Below are 19,627 nucleotides of genomic sequence, written 5' to 3'. Positions count from 1 at the left end.
TTAAAGGAGAAGAGGAAGAGATCATGATACCAGATATAGAGAGAGTGGTTTTTAATATTTGAAAAACGGCCTTTGCAATTTGAGCAATTGATAAATCATTGAAATTGTTTTATTTCTTTGACTCTTCACTTACCGTGACCACTTTTTTGAGTTTGAGACAATCCGGTCTTGTGTGTCTCGGTTCTTTATAATAGTAACAAATAATCTTTTCTCCCCTATATCTTCCTTTATATCTTCTTAAAGTGGGGAGGTTTATAGGTTTTTACAAAACTTTTGGGTCTTGATACGACAAGCACCTCATCACTAGACTTGTGCATTCCAAGTCTAGTTTCTTCTTGACATATTTGAGCAAGAGCATCACTTATAGAAGAAGAGGTCCTGTGAAGTAAAGAGGACTGAACTTGTTCAATTTTTTATCAAAGACCATATAAGAAAGAAAAGATTTTTTTTTTCAACTTGTTTTCTAACTTCAATAGCCGAACCTTCCCATTTTAGTTTCGACATAGTCAACTCATCTTAAATAGGAGATAAGAGACCATAATAATCTCTTATGCTCTTATCTTCGTGTTTGGTAGTACGTAACTTGTTTTGGAGATAATATAGTCTCGCCATATGTTTTTGGATGAATGTGCTTCTTAAGAAGTCACAAGACTTTTTGAACTTGATGATAGTTGAAATCTTAAACTCTATGATATTCATAAACCATGAAAGTATTTGAACATTATTGGCCTCCTAATCTTTTATTTTTTCTTAATATTCTTGCAAGGCCTTCTTTTTTTCTTCTTTGGAGAAGACTTTGTCTTGATCTCCTTCTCTTCTCGTTAGCTTTAGTTGTTCATTAGTAGTTATACTAATAAAACCACAAAGTTTTTTTCCTTTGATATGATTTTTCACTGCGGTAGCCCACATCAAATAATTATTTTCGTTGAGCTTGTAAGAGATAACGGAGGCAGATTCTCTTTCACCTTTGTTGGAAAATAAAACTTATGGTTGAAAAACAAAGTTTGAAAAAGACCACTAGAACAAAGCGAGCACAAGACAATTTTCAATAATGTAAGAGCTCAAAGCTATGATACTATGAAATGAAACAAAAAGTACGCAATCACAATGCCAACAAAGGGCTAGACAAGTGCAACAATCACAATATGACCTCTAATGGACTGAATACAATCTCACAAAGAGAATAAATCTCACAAGAACACAATAAAAATAAGAGCTTTTTTATATTCACAACTCATATGCTAAAAAGCAAATTTAACTCTTTACAATGGGCTCTATTTACAGAGCAATACACACAACACAAAGGAGTGAAAAAGGGAGGCAGTCCAAACAGTCCTCCAACGGTTAGGGACTGCTTTACAACAGTCAACTAAAGTTCAAAAATAAAAAACAAAAAAACAAAAAACAAAAACAAAAAGACTAAAAAGAGAATAAAGGATATAATACAGTCCCTATTGGACTGTATATATATATATATATATATATATATATATATATATATGCATTGTATTTTAACAATAACCTCATTAGCCATCTTCGTAGTTGAGTGATTGATCTGCAAAGCCCACATTATCATCATTCCAACAGTTGACGTGCAGATTATCCAATGAAAGAATACACAGATCTTGATGTATGGGGAAGCAAGGAGCATTGTGAAAACTTCAAAAATCACTATTTTGGGGCTTTTGCAGATCATAGTTCCATGGATAATAGATACAGAATTTTTTAGCAAGAAATAAGGCCGCACTCACACTCAAACGTGGATATCAATCAGCACATTCCAGTCAAACACTGCCGAACTGAATGATGATAAATCTCACGGGCCTCATCTGCCCAGATGGTTCAATCAGTTACTAGCTTTGTGGTACAAACACATCCAAGCAATATACAATGCCATGATCCGTTTAGTCACTCAAAAATGCTTTTGTTTTACATGCCTGGACATGTAAGCAGCAAAAAATAACATTACATCAAACTCCTAAATAAGGACGTCATTAACAATAGCACCAATCAGCTATCCGACTAATTTTCTTAAAACAGCTTCAGCACGTTGCTCCATCTGGGGTAACATCCACTCATGCTGAACTATGTCGAGACTATCCTTCTCAGCACTCAAACTCTGGCACATAACAGATCACAAAATATTACCCACCATTGGGAAGCAACAGAAACAATTCTATTAACTTCTGGGTGATGAACAAGGAAAAAGATAGTTCAGATTCTGAACTCCGGAATATTTTTATCATCTTAACAAGTTACAGGGAATGTTGTGGTGTGTGGTAACATAAGATGCAAGTGAACAATTGATGATTGATGGAAATCGTAACAAATAAAAAATAAAACAAAGCATTTCTAAGATTTTTGTAATGCCATCATACCTGTCAGCATCATGTATGAATTTGAGACTTTTAAGGCAATTATTTACATTGAGAGAGAGAGAGGAGCGTGTATCTCCTAGACAGAAAAACGTTTTATCTCCTAAATGTCCTAAAGACTTCCAAAGAAACATTTTTACAGGTTTTTTCTTTTTTTTTTCTGCTTAATCTAAACTAGTAGATGCATTTATTACTGTTTATTTACTAAAACCCGTGACTTAGATCGAACTAATCTAATCAGAAAAATCATTTTTTCATTATCAAGTTCTAGTGCAATACGAGCCATTGATTTTCTGATAAATCTAAAAACACTTCTAAACATGAAAAGTAGATCATGTGAAGCGTGTCATCTACTAAGTACATTATATGAGATACGTCAGAAAGTTCAAATTAAGCAACACTTGTACATATGCCTTAAGCCATTTAGGACGGTTTAGGAGATAAAAACTATTTAGAACCTAACATGCTACTTTATATATTTTTGAAAAGAGGTAAAACATTTTTATGAAAGTAACCAAAGAAAGGCAACAAGAAGTCACTAAACAATTGAGCAAGAAGGAAAAAAAACTATAATTGGCTGGCTCTAAGAACCCCAAATGTAACATAGGTCACTATTCACCATTTTATCCAGCACAAGCAAGTGCCTCCCTTCAAACAGATTTATTAATGTTATTGACATGAAAAGAAACTCCCTTAAAAATCCAATTGTTCATTTCCAGCCACAAGGACCGCTACATTGAGAGCAGCCCCCATCTCCATTTTTTCCTTTTGCTTAGTTGTCAAAGGCGCTAGTCGAGGCCTAGGCGGAAGGGCCCCAAAAGGACTAGTCAGGGCCTTAGGCAGGACCAATCACCCTAGGTGGGAGCAAAAAAATAAAACAAAGAAAAGCAGAAATATTACAATAAATAGTTAAATTTAGTAACTAACATATGATTGTGTATAAATGAAATATGTAAGTGTAACATATTGCAAAATTCGTAAAATTGTATTACATGTAAGGAACATAAAACATAAGCATACATGTAAGGAACAAAAATAGAACAGAAGAAAAAAAGGAAGAAAAAGAAGGAAGAAGGAAGAAGAAGAAAAGGAGAGTGAAGGGGTGAGAGGAGGTAGAAGAAGAAAAAGAGAAAAAAATAAGACAAAAACTAAGAAGGAAAAAGAAAAGAGGAAAGAGGAAAAAAAAGAAAAAGAAGAGGTAAAAAAAGAGAAGAAGGTGGAGGGGGCAAAAGGAGCAAAAAAAAAGAAAGAAAGAAGAGGGAAGAAAAAAAAAAGCTTGTAGGAAGAAGGGAAGAAAAGGGCAACCATATTCCCATAACCTAGGCGAGGACACAGGGCCCTACCACCGAGACCCATAAGCCTAGGTGGTGGCCCTAAGCCTATCCCACCTATGCGGCACCTAGACGATGCCTTTGATAACTAAGCACTTTTGCACTTCTTTTGTGTCAATTAAAAGATGTTGAATACAACTTTCAATTGGAAAAAGTCCCACTAAAAATTTGGCCATGCAGAATCTGAGTGATTGGAAGGCTGAACAAGATCACAAAATGTGCAAACTACAAAGTGCCAATCTTTCCATAGAACTAAGCCTCGTTTCAAGCAAGTCGATGTTGTCCAAATCCACGAATAGAATTCATCTTCTATTTGTTGAAAAGCAATCAAGACCATGGCTTGTCCACTGTAAAATTCCCCGCCACCATTTGCCCATCAATGCTTTGTTCAGCCGAGAAACCCTCTTGATACCAGTCCACCAAATTCAATAGGTAGGTTACAAATTTGCAGCCAAGAGACCGAGGTAGACCCATTCCAAATAAATGCTCTCATCAGCCTTATGAACTGACATCCTATATCCACAATTCCACATTGAGAGCAGCCCCCATGTCCAGGTATATATCCATTTTTCCCTTTTGAACTTCTTTTGGGCCAATTAAAAGATGTCGAATACAACTTTCAATTGGAAAAAGCCCACTTAAAGTTTGAGCATGCATAATCTGAGTGATTGGAAGGCTGAGCAGGACCACAAACTGTGCATAGTGCCAATTTTTGTCAGCTTAAGAATGGAAAGCAAGTTGTGCATTTGATTACACAAGTTATCAGTATCAAAGAATTTAGGAGTACCAAACATATTTGTCTTGTTTAGGTAACATCAGTTCACTACATGGTCATAAAAGGCTCTCACTCATTAATCCCCATTCCCCCATTTGCAATTTGTTTTCTAATTATCGAAGAGAGAAAGCTAAACCTAAGGAATTTAGGCCAATCCATTACTAAATTCATAAGCATAATGCCTTGGCACCAAAACATATATTAGTATTAAATAACCTGAAAGAAGTTTGCTTGCACAAAAATAGTTTGTTGGAACTTAGACAAACATCATAAGGGAAAAAAGCAACAGAAAAGGGAAAAACAGAAATACCCTTGTTGGATCAAAACCAAACCCACTCATTTGCATCATCCGCTGTGTGTCATCGGTGGCTGAAATTCCAACAAAACAATTTTAATAGTAAATACTATGATTATGAGAATCAATGACATAAATAATTTCTTGTTACTTCATATTTCACACAAATTAAGAGCACATAAGATCCTTACATATAATAAATTCGAGCTTCACTAATAGAAAACATAAAGAAATTATGTGGAAAGAAAAATGATGGAACAATACTGACCATTTTCCTCTCCAAGAATGAGACTGAATAGACCTCGCAAACCAAAGAGGTTTAGAAAATACCTGAAAAAATTAGTGCAAAAGTAATGCAAAAAAAATTAGTGTTTCATGAGGCTGACCACTGAAAATAGAGATATCTCCAATGATATTAATCCATTGAAAAAAAAAGGCCTGAGAAAACAAAAAGCGCTTTACCATGAACGACTGCTTACGTAGCTGACATCAACAGTGCTCAAGTCGATTCCGTTCTGCAACATGGATCTGAACCTTTGAGTGAGTGGGAAGGGTATCTTGGCTGCGAAGAAATAGCACAGTGATCACTACAGTTTAAAACCCAAAAGAAAGATATAATTCAGCATGCTAAGACCTAGTAAAAGGATATTTTTTTTATCTTCCTAACAAAGCTTTCATTAAGTCACCCACTGGAAAAAGCTTACAAGCTTAGTAGTCAAACAAGCAACTATGACTCGACCTAAGCACTGGACTGTGACTAGCCATAGGCCTCCTAGGCAACCAGACACTAGTTGACCGACACACCCTGTTAGTCAACCTAGTCAACAACTAGGCAAGTTCTTTCCTAGTCATCAATTAGGGCTTTAAGATTGTCAAGGATAACCATACCAAGTTGGACTCCAAAGACAATAAGAAGAAACTTTAGGAGTAGATGACATTATTCAAAAGCTACTATGCTAATGCATACTACAAGCATTACAAATGTTCTAGAATGTCATAAAATTTACCAAAACGACAAAAAATATTCTAGGCTATTTAATAAACAAAACCAAATGGTTTTTACATGAAAATATGATGTATTTAAAAAGGGCAGCTACATTGAATCCTATATTTAGGTGCTGCTCTGCATCAACAGAAAATACATTTAGATCAACACCAAATGATAGATTTGACAGTATTTTATTATTTAAAATCATAACTTACGCTAAAAAGATCCAACCCAATGTGAATACCATGAAAAGAAATCTGGATGCAACATGATGGATCTGCACCATTTTAGTTTATATCACTGTAAACATATCAGCGATATTTTGAAAATATCGCGAGAAATACCAATATTTTAAGGTAGCCGATATTAAAGGTAATATCTAGCAATATTTTCAAAATATCACCAGAAGACAAAACATCGTGATATTATCGCGATAATATCACAATATTTTTGGGATTTTTTTTATTTTAAGTTTGCATTTCCTGTTTTTTTGTTTCTTTTATATTTTGAAACCTTTAAAACATGTTTCTTTATATTTTTAAAAGAAAAATAATGCAAAACTTATTATTTTCTTAGTTTTTGTTATTATTTATATTCCCGAGATTTATCAACTTTTGAAAATCTCTCCGAGAATACCCTTGATGAGAAGTTACCTTTAACGATACAGGTGACTATGGTTTATATTGATCCAGATGCATGCAAATCTTAAGTCCAAATATATTTGAACTTTGTATATGAAATAAAACACAATAACCAAAAGCTCAAGATGTAATTAAATAGTTATCTTTCTGTAAACAAAGCTTTGAGAAACTTTTAAGAAAAGCTCTTCATAACTTTTGAAATTAATTTACATTCTTCCAACAAATTGTGACCATGAATAACTCGATCTTGAGTCACGCCTACAATGTTCTACAGAACGCACATCATCATTCTTATACCAATTTATTATTATAACAAGTTTTCTCATAGATGGCTAGCCAAATGAAGCCAAACCCACAACTATGCATCCAACTAGCTCTAGGTTTATCTATCAGTACAAGAGTTAAGCACAAACCATTGGACCATTAATTTCTGTAGAGTATTTCAGGCAGCATGGGTCAATAATGGGTCTCAATGTGCACTTAAGTCAAAAGTATGAAACAGATAATAATGGTCTGGTTGCATTTCCCACACCCTGCTAATGAAACAGTTGGTTATTGGTTTCAAGTCAACACGATCCCATTACATACCATAAACAATGGTTCAAACAAAGTCATTGTGAAACCCACATGGTGACGGCTACCACCAACCTGACCATGACCCATTTTAATGCAATAACCATTCACCTACCTTACAAGATTGTCTGATTTTAATTTCATAGAGAAAGATTGTGATTTCAATAATTCTTCAAAATATGTCTCTAAGGTCACACAGCCAGTGCAACATCCCGGATTATGTCACAACAAGTTTCACCTATAAAAACAAGTGGATGATGGGCAAATAAACCACTAATATCAGTGATCTAAATCATGGAGTAATTGGCACTGGCAGTATCTGCACTTGTTGTAGAATGACAGAGGTGGAAGTCATTCATAAATGACACAGGAGTTGGAAAAAGAGAACAATGCTGCCTTTCGATTAAAAGGTGAAGGCCACCTTTCTTTGAAAGTGAGTCTAGCTCACCCTAGCATACAACCCCTTATAAGAGTGGACTATCAAACTGTGTAGGGCCAGTGCTCAAACTCAGGATCAAATGTTTTCACAAACTGAAGGCAAAGAACTCAGAATATCATAAGTCCATCAGTTTCTGGAAGAATGGGAAGAGGGAAGTGCACAAGAGAGAGAAATAATCCCTCAAGTTCTCAGTCTATCAAGCCACCAGCAGTGATAAACAGACTAATATATGGCTGGCAAGCAAAACCAAAAAGGAACAAGAAAAGGAAAGCATAGACAACAGAAAGCAAGTGTAGGTAAGTAGTGTACACATAAACACATACTGAAATAACGTGTATGACAGGCATTCAATATACTCCAGTAACTCAAATGAATATGCACAAGAACAAGTAATTAACATCAATGTCATTGACTTAATTAAATAAAAAAGGCATGAAAGACCACATCATTTTTATGGCTTGTTTGTGCATGGAGGGAACTTGTTTAAGCCTTATTTGTTTGTGTCCACTTCATCCATTCAGCAATAATCATACTAGCAATTTGATCATTATATCAACTACAATGTATACTAGATCCAATGTATCTAAACTTATCACACAGGTCCACAACAAGGTCTTTTATCTTAAACATAATTTCACTAGCTTTCATACTAAACATTCACTCCATAGACTCATTTTTGTTCCATTAACTCATCTTTATTTTCCAAAGTCCCCTCCCATAGATGAAGTTCTTTGGTTGCATCTTGTTTATTCGAACTAATTCATATGTGAAAATATAGACTATAGTTCTTCTATAATGTCACTTCATCTAGAACTTCCACAACAGGTATGCAACAACAACAACAACAACTACGCCTTCATCCCAAAACAATTGGGGTTGGCGATATGAACCAACAAAGAAAATCATTTTGGGTCTTCCACATGAATCCTTCTCCTCCATTCATTTCTATCCAATGCCATGTCCTCGGTGAGGTTCAAAGCATTCATATCCTTTCCTATCACCTCCATCCATGTCTTCCTAGGCCTACCCCGACCTCTTTTAACTAATATATTTTCCCATTTCTCCATCCTTCTAACTGGAGCATCATTAGGCCTTTGTCAAATATGTCCAAACCACCGTAAACGATTCTCTCTCATCTTATTTTCAATGGGTGCAACGCCTACCTTCTTACGTATCTCCTCGTTCCGAATCTTATCTTTTATTGTATTTCCACACATCCATCTCAGCATACGCATCTCAGCTACACTCATTTTTTGAATATGATGTCTCTTGGCAGCCCAACATTCCGTACCATATAGTAAAGCGGGCCTAATAGTCGTCCTATAAAACTTTCCCTTCAACCGCAATGGCATTCTACGATCGCACAACACTCCAGTTGCACTCTTCCATTTCATCCACCCAACCTTTATCCTATGATTTACATCTCCATCAATTTCTCCATACTTTTGAATGATAGATCCCAAATATTTGAAAGAATCATCCACCGGTATTTCTTGCTCACCAAGCTTCACTACACTCTCATCTCTATTTCGTTGCTTACTAAATCGACATTCCATGTATTCTGTCGTACTCTTACTCAACTTAAAACCTCTTGCTTCCAATGTCTGTCTCCATAATTCTAACTTAGCATTAACCCCAACTCTAGACTCATCAATCAAAATAATATCATCAGCAAACAACATACACCACGGCACATTTTCTTGAATTGATCTCGTAAGCTCATCCATCACTATAGCAAATAGGAAAGGGCTTAAAGCAGATCCTTGATGTAACCCAACCGTTATAGGAAAATTGGTTGTCACCCCTCCACAACAAGTATGCATTTAATGAAAATCCTTGACATAACTCTGCTTGATTTTTAGGGCATGTGTGCAATGTCATGTGACTCTTGGTTTCTTTCAAAATACTATGAATGTAAATCACAATCACAACACCATTCTCAAGGTTAGTGGAACATGAGAAAAACACAAGTTGTGATTTGGATTGCCAGCTATGATTGTTTTGCCTTGAATCTTGTGAAAGTTGGTCACAAGATTGACCTTGTGACCAACAATCACAGCTTCCACTTTCTCAATCGTGATTGTTCATTCCCCACCTGTGACCAAAGCAAAGATGCCCTTAATACACTTTGTCTTCCCAGTTAATGCTCTTATACTAGTTTCAACTCCATCATATATGCCTTTAATATTATAATGCATTTTCCTCCTTAATCATAAGCAAAAATACTTGCTTCTCCTCATTATCATGAGCTTTCTTCATATTGATGAGAATCATATGTGATTTTACCTAAGAAGATGTTTGGTTGTGTCTCGTGAGATTTGGACTCTCATACAAATAAGAGAATGAATCTCGTTAGCATTGGCCAAATACACATCAGAAAATGAGCAGTGAGAAATGGACTCTCATTTGCCTTTACAAATGAGAATTGCTTTCTCATTTAAATGAGAATCAAAATCACAAGGAGCCTCATGTTATCCTTATTCATATGATTCCAAATCAAATTTGATTTAAAATCACATGTAGCCCAGCAAACCAAACTTACCCTAAATTCTTCAATAAGTTTACACAAACAAGAAAAAAGTTTTTGTTATTCATTTTCCCTGCAAGAAGGAAATTTTTTTCTTTTTCTTCACATGAAAACAACTACGTTCTTAGGTATTTTATTTACTTCTACAATGTTTACCCACAAATCTCTTCCAAAGCTTAAATAAATTTAGCATCACAAAAAGTTACACCAACCATATAGGTCTCATCTTACCAAACAAAGTCTATGCCTCTATAAGGATATAATTGTCCACAATCAACTGTTTCTTCTCAACTATTTTAATGCAATTTTAGTTTTAGGAAATACTCACTCAGTCTATCATTCTTTGATTAGGTTCACCTGCTTAGTTTGCCTCACTAGCCTTGTTAACGTTCATCCTTAATAAAATTGACATGGTTAAGCTCATTAATTTTTTCTCTCATGATTATGGCATGTTTGCAGGTTTTCTTTTAAGCTTCTTTCAAATTGATCAGATATAAAGTTTCCTATACATTGGTAGTAGTCTCATAATCTTTTTAGCTTCCTTTTTGTTATTTATCTCTTGACATCAGATATGCTTATTGTCTTTCTCCCTTTTGAATCTCTTCTTGATACATTTCTAATTTTTTTTTGTTCCACCACCACCTGTTCTTGAATCTCAAATACAGCATCAACAACCTATTTATGTCACTCAAGTCTGCTCCCTCCCTCTAGTATATCTTGTACATCTTCTAAGGGATTTACTTTCTTCCAAACAAATGGAGAAGTCTTCTATAGGTCCCTCTTAATGCTGATCTATTTTTTTGCATTTGAAGTTGTTTTTGTTTCTCTATTTTCTTTAAGTTTTCTTCCTTATATTGGTTAATTGAACTTCCCAAATGAGTCATTGATTATGACCTGTATCTGTATTCAAATGGTGATTATTTCTATTGATTTGACAATCCTATAGGATGCAATCAACTAGAATTAACTATTGGGGTTATACAGATGCTTTTAATCTGTTCTCAATCAAAACGGTAAATGCAATAGGGTGTGTCTGTGTGTGTGGGGGTGGATGGATGGGTATGGGTATGTGAGCGCGCGCGCGCGCGAGAGAGAGAGAGAGAGAGAGAGAGAGAGAGAGAGAGAGAGCATTGTTAATAAGTTTAAAGGAAAGGAACATCATTTGACAATGCATAAATGGAGAGACAAATCTGCTGCAGAAAAGCATAATCAGACTGAAAAAAATACCTGCTACAAAACCAGAAAAAAAGAAGTTCACCCATGCAAAAGTAAGTGTCTGAAGGAGCAAAATGAAATATAAAGGTTAGACAATTTTGAATGAAAAAGTAAAAAAGGTTACTTCTCTGTTAAAATAAGATATAGATACCTGTGGTATGATCATTGAGAGGTTCTTCTTCATCATATCCATCGCCATGTTTGGATCTGAAAACATTTGAGCCTGTGCATTCTGTGCCTGCCCTTTGGGAACATAAAGAAACCCATTCTCCTGACAAATCTCACAATATATTAGCACACACACACACACACACACACACACACACATTACATCAATAAATAAGGCTAAAAGGACTCCAGATATGCTGTTTTTGGATATATTTTCACTAATAGTATATAGGGAGATATGACACAGGAGTAAGTTGGAGTATCCTTGTGACATAGCGTGTTGGTGTGTCATAGTTTCTTGAGATGCAAAGATTATTGCACTATTTAGCAATAAACCAATAGTTGCAATTATTTTTTATACGGTCACTAGCAGTCATTCGATTAAAAGAATTTTATTAGGCTTGGGATGGTTCACAAACAAGTGGAACCTAAAACTTTCATATAAAGGGGATGCTAATAGTACATGGTTCTATGATAGAGAGTTCAAAACTCAAATTGCCCTCGAAAGCCAATAGAAATCCCCAACTTAATATGAGGTCCTCAAAAAGAAGAAATCCTTAAGTACTTGAGAAAATTTTAATTCTCATGAAAAAGAGTAAAAACAAGAATAAGAAAAAACCAAAGGGAGTCAAGAGGGTAAAAGGAAAAAAGAAAAACTGCAAGGTCTCATGAGGAGCGTAGGATCAGTGTTGCTAGAGGCGAACGCCTCAGTACCTGAAGCGTATGCCTCAAAGGCGAAGCGCAAACTCAAGGAACTGAGGTGTTTTAGGGAGGCGTTTGCAGGCTTGATGTGCACGCTTCACATGGGTGAAGCGCACGCCTCGTGTCGAGGCGAGCTTCGCTTCTAAGGTGTACGCATCATGTAAAGCAAAAAAAAACCTGTATTGAACACGTGTCAGACACGCATCCAAGGTCGTTCTGCAGTGGCAGACCCAGATTGGATCCAAGCCTGGCCCGAACCCGCCCCGGGGCCCGGGTTCTCGAATAATCAAGCCTGCGTCTTTAAAAGATGCAGGCTGAGAGGGGCGAGGGGTAAAACCCTCGCCACACTCTCTCTCCTCCTCCCTTCCGTCTCTCTGACTCCCGTCTCCTCCCCTTTCTCCGCAACTGCCAACGATCGTGCTGATGACCTTCACCCGCAGCATCCCTCACCGGAGCTACGGTGAGCCACCCCTCTGCTGACAGGCCCCGTCGCTCCCTTCTCTCTGTGTTCGCCGGCATCCACCTCAGCGACCACCAGTGGCCGGTGGCAAGAAGACATCAACGACAACATCGTCGTCCCCCTCCCTCTTCTTCTCTTTATCTCCCCCCCCCCCCCCTCTCTGCTAGCATCGACACCCTCCCGTTAGGCACCCTAACCCCCCTTTCCCCTTTGCTGGGTATTCCTGCTGTCACCAACCACCCCCGATTTCCCTTTCCCCTTCTCTACTTCCGTTGGTGACCGGCGACAGCATCACCAGCCTTCTTCTTCTTCTATGTGCCCTCCGACCATCCGGAGTTGCTCTCTTTGTCTTTGGCTGGCACTACCTCACCAGAATCCTTCTCGGCACTCCTCGTTCGACGCAGCACCTCGCATGAACCCCGACGCCGGTGGTTCCCAGGTATATCTCTTCCCTGTACTCTCACCTCTCTCGCTGTTTTTCTCATTGGAGACGTCGGCCGGAGGTCGCCAACCTCCTGCCTCCCTTTCCTTCTTTTCCTTATTTGCCTTTAAGGAGACATTTAAGACTTATGACTTGTTAAATATTTGATGTTATTTGACTTGAAGAGGTGTCTTGTTTACATTTTGTTAAATATTTAAAGAGATATTTTTAATTTTATTTATTCATTTGTGATTTTGTGAATGTTAGTTTTGTATAATAGTTGAGGAATTAACTTATTTTATATTAATTGTGCATTTGAACTCTATTATTACAACAAAAATTTTGTGCATAGAAGGTATTTCTAGAAAAGGTCAATTTAGAGATGGCCCCACATGTATTCAATATGATTTCATGATTGTAGATATAACTTGTTTTATCTTGCACTATGAGTCTAACTTAATTGTGGTTTACATGTGCATGCATATAAGAAAATGAATAATACAAGTTAATTATAGGAACGTAGTATTTATTTTATACTCTCGTTTATTAGTAGTTCTTATTTAATTTTTTTATTATTTTATTAATATTATATATTTTATTATTTTAATCATGAAGCTTACGCTTCAACGCCTTGCTTCATAACAGGCTCAATGCCTCGCTTCGCCTTATCGCATTTAACAACCTTGCGTAGGATTGTCAAGTTGATGGCAGACCTATACATTGGAAAGGAAAATCTCATGAGAACCTAATGCAAACTCCAAAAAAGATGCACGTTTTAGTATGTCGATTAGTTTTAAGTATGCATGTCGACACATCCACGTGTTGTTGCCCATGCTACTATTATTGCTTGTTTGTTTGTTTTTGTTGTTGCTGCTGCTACTACTACTACTACTGCAGCCACTACTACCACTACTGCAGCCACTACTACCACTGCTAGAAACTTAGGGCACTATAACGGTGCCAATAGTTCAGCAACTTGCATCATTAGATTAAAAGAACCATTATCGTTAACCTCTGCCCTACCTAAGAAAACTAACAAAATGAGAATCAATAGGCTCACCAAACACTTCTCTCGAGCAACCAAGGAGGCAAAAATCCAAATTCAAGGGCCCCAAAACAATAGAAACACTAAATCAACACCAACCCACAATCCCAAACTCAGTAACTCCAGATCATTTAACCACGCAAGGTCATGAAACCCAAAGAAGAAAACATGAATACGCATCAAAATAGACAAAATATCCGAAATCCAAAAAGGAAAAAAAGGAATGGTTACCCACCTCGTTGGTGTAATAGGCCCTTCGAGCGCGAAATGAGCTCGCGGGGATGAAGTTCGCGGCCGCTCTCAGATTCCTCGCTCTAACAACAACCTGCCTGGAAAAACCACCCAAGCAGAGAAGGGTTGGAATTCGTACAAGAGAAAAGCAATACGAGGAGCTTCGCTTCGGTTGTATGCAGCGTTTTTCAGACAGATGGGTTAGGAGAGGAAGATCGAAAATGAAGGAGGAAAAAACGACTGAATAAAAAAAAATCAAATCGAATCGACGAAAATGAAGAAGGGTTGGAGGAGAAGGCGTACCCTTCCTTGAGGATCTTGAGGTCAGGGGGCTGGGAGGAGCGAAGGAGCTTGGAGACGAAGTGGCGGAGGACGCCGATGAGGACCATGACAAGGGAGAGAGGGATGAGCACCCAATCTCTGATGGCCGTGTCCAGCACCAAGTCTTCCGCCATCACCTGCTTCGATCGATCGATCGACCCTCTCCTTCCTCCTCCTCCCCAACCTGTCGTAGCGATTGTGATGGTGCTGATGCCGCAGCTCCCGACCCTGAAAATCCCCTTTTTTTGGAAAAAAAAAATCACATATGATTGCCTTAATTTTGTCTATTTTAACTACTTGTACGGAGAGAAAATATCAATCAACGGCCAACTTATTTACGAATTGCTCGAATAAGTGCTTTGATCTACTTCTAGGGTTGTCAAGGGGTCCGGTTTGTATTGGGTACCCAAAACGACCCAAACCAGAATTGTCGGGTATGAGCATGGAAAGTGCCTTGGGTCGACCCAAACCCCACCCGAGCAATAAGGAGGATGGGTTTGGGTCCTGATTTTTGTTGAGCGAACCGACCTAGCTTTCTTGTCAGATACTCAAACCGACTCGAGTATTTTATATTATTTTTAATAAAAATAAATTTCTAAAATTATGTAGGTCTCAGTTTGGGATTTCATTTTTGTGATCCGACAAATCTCGAAAACCTAAATGGGAAAATTTGTTATTTGGGTGAGTTATGGTATTCTCTAATGGTACTTGACCCATTACAATTCTATAATTTGTTTACTTCTATCCAATGTCATCAAGGTGCATAGGTCGATGTTGGGTTCCTCATGCCTTAGGGTATGACCAAGTGCGTGTCTAGGGGCTTTGGAGTTGATATGTTTTTGATATGTGGTGGGGCTTGGGTTAAGAATTTTTAGGCAGGGGTAAGCTCGGTTAGGTTTAGGTCCAAGTCAATAGGTCAAAATGGTAAACAGGGTAGACAAGTTATGTTTGGTTCTGACAGGGTTTGGTAAAAAATCAGTTTTCTCAAATGGATGTACAAAAAAATGCCAAAATTTAGGACAAGACTCTAGACACGAAGAATAAGGTACTTACAAAATTTTAGGGCCTAACTCCACTGGGTTCAAGAGATATGAACTTGAGATAAGGCCAATGGGATTAGGGTTTAACAAGGTCAAGACTCTGTTTTGACTCTAACATGTTCAAATATAAAATCTGGTGGGTTAGTTAAAAAATATGATTTTTGGGGACACATGGGAGAGCCTAAGGTTGAAATTCCTGCCTTGAATCAACTCTGGTTTGGGAGATACAACTACGTCAAGTTAGACAAGTTTTTGCAGAACACAAAACTAGCTCAAAACTAGCTTCACTCAATTTAGGTGAGTTCAAGGGTAGGTTTGGGTTAAGGTAAGGACTCAATTTACTAGGGTTCAAAAGACTTGCTAAAAAGTGTCTACTACTAGTTGAAGGGCTTAGAAGGTCGACTTTGATGGAAGTTGGATCAGGAAGAGGTGAAACATCGGTTCTTGCATAGATGTGTCCACACGATCAACCCTTGAAGCTTATGCAACAACCAAGGTCCAAGGAATCCAAGACCTACTAGAGGCCAGAACCACAATGCCTTAGAGAAATAGAGAAATAGAGAAGATAGAGAGAATGACTAGGTCCACTTGATATAGAGAGAGAGAGAGTTATCTAGAGAGAGAGAGAAAGAAGAATTTGAGTGAGGTAGAGAATTTCCTTCTTTTTTTCTTCATGCTCACAACGATTTTACACCCTCACAAGTTACTAAGGTTAAAGTTAAAGATGAATCTAATCTGAGATAAAACCTACTAGACCTAAGCTAAAAATATATAAGCATACTTGAACTAAAGCTAAACTTGGATTACCTAATTTTGGCTTAAGCTAAAACCAGTAGAGTCCTCCTTGACTTCACAAAAATTAGCCAAGCTACTTTTAGGCCCTTCATAAAGCAGCCCACATATCCTAGCATCCAAAATTAGAGAAAGTGGACCCCCCCTGGTGGGCCCACTTGTCTCTTTGCTTAGACCAAGAGGGACATCTCACTTGTGCCTTCAATGTTGAAATAAGGTGACGACCTAGACATAGGTCCCACAACTGGATAGAGCTTGGAGCTTGGATCTGGAGAACCACAAAATGGATTTGCTTTGGGTAATTGGTGCATCTATTTTGAATTTGTGCTTGCAATATTCAGATTCATTTTGAAATCTTGGGACAACGGATGTGGATTGGGTTCCTCTGTAATTAAGTCTACATCATCTCTACTCACTTGAAGATTGCCTAGTCCACTAAGTAAGTTTCTACTTCAAAGGTTGTAGGCAAACATGAAGGTTGGCACACCCCTTCATAGTTTTTGGTAGACTGTCTTCCAGCCTTGAACACCACGAGGCACCCATGTGTTCTTCCAACACACAAGTCATCTGCACTTGTGAGCCTCTAGAGGGAGGAGCTCACTTCACCTATGGTGGATCCACTTGTGGTTTTCAACGAGACCAAAAATAGTGAATGGGTTTAATCAAAACACTATGAACCATACTCCCAAGATGGTCTCATCTTTGTCAATGCTTTCATTAAAATACAAACTCAAGTCTTTCGTGGACAAACAAAAACTTAAGTGATCGCCTAATGCAGCTATTAGCATTCTAGGTCCCATAAGTTCAACATGAGTAGGCTCATGGCCATCACCACCCTTTAAGAGGACAACAACCTTGTGAGCATGGTTAGTTCCGACTAATCTTTTTGGGACAGGTTACTGAACTGAATGAATGCAAAGGGTATCTAATTGGGCATCTTAGGCAGCGTATGATGCACAACTCTTAATTGGTTGGGACCTTTGATGTCTAGCTACTCGAGTCACGATGTCCCATGTATTGAGAAGTTCTACGATCAGACCAACCTCTGAATTTACAATTTCTAGAATGCAGTTGTGTAATACCTGCAAAATTTTCATAATCTTTCAATAGATAAAGCTGAATTTATGTCTCAAATTTTTGTTTGAATTTTCAATTTGAATTTAAGTTTCAATTTAATTTGGATTTGAGTTGAATATGAATTTGAATTTGAGTTTTAATTTAATTTGGACTTGAATTGAATGAGAATTTGAATTTAAGATTTAATAGAATTTGAATTACAATGTGAGTTTGGATTAGAAAATTAATTTAAATTTGAATTTAATTTAAATTAAGATTTGGAAACACATTAAGAATTAATTTGTAATCAATTAAGGTAAATTAGAGCCATAGGGTGGGATGCCCCCCCCCCCCTATACAGGCCCCTCTTAATTAGCTAGAAATCTCTTACTTTTGTTAAAGTCAAAGTAGCCAATTAGTGTCCATATCCTTAAAAAGACCTAGTTATCTAATGTGTATATTTATTTCCTAATTGCTTTAGAGTCCAAATTAGCTTAGGATTTTAAATTACATAAATTTTTAGAGAGGATTTAAATTAGATAAGTTAAAAACAGAGTTTTCTTGTGGGATTAGGAAACCCCATAAGAAACTTATAAATGAGAGGTTTTTCTACCCCCTCCCATGTGCCCCTTGGAGTTTTCTCCCTCTCTCCCTTCTCTCTTCCTTCTTCCTCCCATGCACCCCTCTCTTGAAAGTTGGTGTGTGTGCATCTTAGTTGTGAACATACGTTGAAAAATATTTGATTGGTGTTCATGCTTGCGGGAGAGCCTTTTTTTCCAGTTATTTTTCTGTTTTAGAGGTTGGTGCACTCTAACGAAAAATGTGTCTATGGTGCTAAGGTGCATGTGCATTGTATGAGAGTATTCTCATATGCATATCAATATGAATATCAGCCATAGTTCATGCAATGTCTAATATTATATTGAGGATGAAGGTTTTAAAAACTCCAATATGGTTTTTGAGAAAAACATTTTTGGAGATGTAGCATAAATCTAGTTGTTTTACTTGAAAAATGTTTTATATGATTCTTGATTTATGTTTTGTTTTAGTTTTATATATGAGCAGCATGTATTCAACCAAGATTCATGTGAGACTGATATTATATTGTCCATGTAGGACTTAAAACTCCAAATCATTTTTATGAAGATCGTGTTTGTGGAAAATGCATTTTTTTATAGAAAACATTAGATTTGAATATTTAATCAATGATATGAGTTATATTTATGCAATTTTAGTATGTTTAGATGTGTATATGCATGTATATAATGTATTTATGTTGAATCAAATTCATTTGATGCATGTTCTTGATATTTTTGGTGAAAAATATGAATTTATTTATGTGTTTTTTGAAAACTACATGTTGTTATGTATTTTTATTTTGACCATCCTTAAAAATAAATCCAGTTCTCCAAAATGGTGAATCCATAAATCTTGAAAAAATTTAAAGGTTGTTTGAGACATATGGAAGCAATCTTAGAAAAAAAATGGGCTTGTTTGAGTTACGGGTTAGCAAATACGACCTCTGCAAGTTGACACAGATTTTCTGTCTCAACAAAAAATCTATGTAGGCTACACATTTTTGTAAAATTCATAACTCTCAAAATGTTTAGCATTTATGTTTTAAATTTTTATGTGCGTTAATTTTTATATTAAATAACAAAAAAACTTATTTATTGATTTGTTACGGTTTAGAAATTAAAAATCATAAAATTTTGGTCGAGAACTCGAAATTTAATTCTCTGTTAAATAACATAAAAGACTGTGATGTGTGATATTTAATTCTCTGCTAGGAAGGAGTTTAGTTCTGATTTTTTAATGCTTATGTCAGACACACCAAACTAACTACAATAAAAATCCAAGGATTTATTTCACTATGTGTAATGCATGGCTAATGATTCTTCAAAAATACTGAACTGAACAAAATTGTTTTATGAACAAAAAACATACTGCATTTGCATGATTTTTATTCTCTGATCCGAATAGGTCTAGGTTTTTACCTGTAGACAGGTAACATGTATGTGCATCTATAGTAAAAAAATTAGATTTAAATTCATTTTATACAAGTTATGACAAAATTTCTACAGACTCAGAAATTATGTCAATACAGTTCTAAATTTGAAACATGTTTGAAATCATGTCATGGTTTTAAAAAATGAACTGGTTGGACATGGCTTGGTTCTAGAGGTGAACTAGATGGGTACACAATTTGTTGGCGTACTGTATGTGAGTCTA

At 36.7% G+C, this 19,627-nt stretch overlaps 1 protein-coding gene across 1 annotated transcript; it reads right to left on the bottom strand.

Moving 5' to 3' along the window:
* Positions 1 to 1,778: 1,778 nt before the first annotated feature.
* On the bottom strand, positions 1,779 to 14,767 carry LOC149818689 (uncharacterized). Its single transcript, XM_089985190.1, has 8 exons — positions 14,490 to 14,767; positions 14,191 to 14,284; positions 11,311 to 11,430; positions 11,172 to 11,220; positions 5,239 to 5,338; positions 5,045 to 5,106; positions 4,792 to 4,850; positions 1,779 to 2,119 (listed from the first exon to the last, which is right to left on the bottom strand). The coding sequence occupies exons 1-8, from the start codon at positions 14,639 to 14,641 to the stop codon at positions 2,015 to 2,017; spliced, it is 741 nt and encodes a 246-aa protein (XP_089841316.1). The 5' UTR covers positions 14,642 to 14,767; the 3' UTR covers positions 1,779 to 2,014.
* Between the last annotated feature and the right edge of the window lie 4,860 nt (positions 14,768 to 19,627).

This window comes from Nuphar pumila, chromosome 13 (genome assembly GCF_984573655.1).
Source record: "Nuphar pumila chromosome 13, dmNupPumi1.hap1.1, whole genome shotgun sequence".
In the NCBI taxonomy this organism is placed as follows: Eukaryota; Viridiplantae; Streptophyta; class Magnoliopsida; order Nymphaeales; family Nymphaeaceae; genus Nuphar; species Nuphar pumila.
Note: the sequence above shows the minus strand (reverse complement) of the source record. Positions and strands in the feature narration are given on the sequence as shown.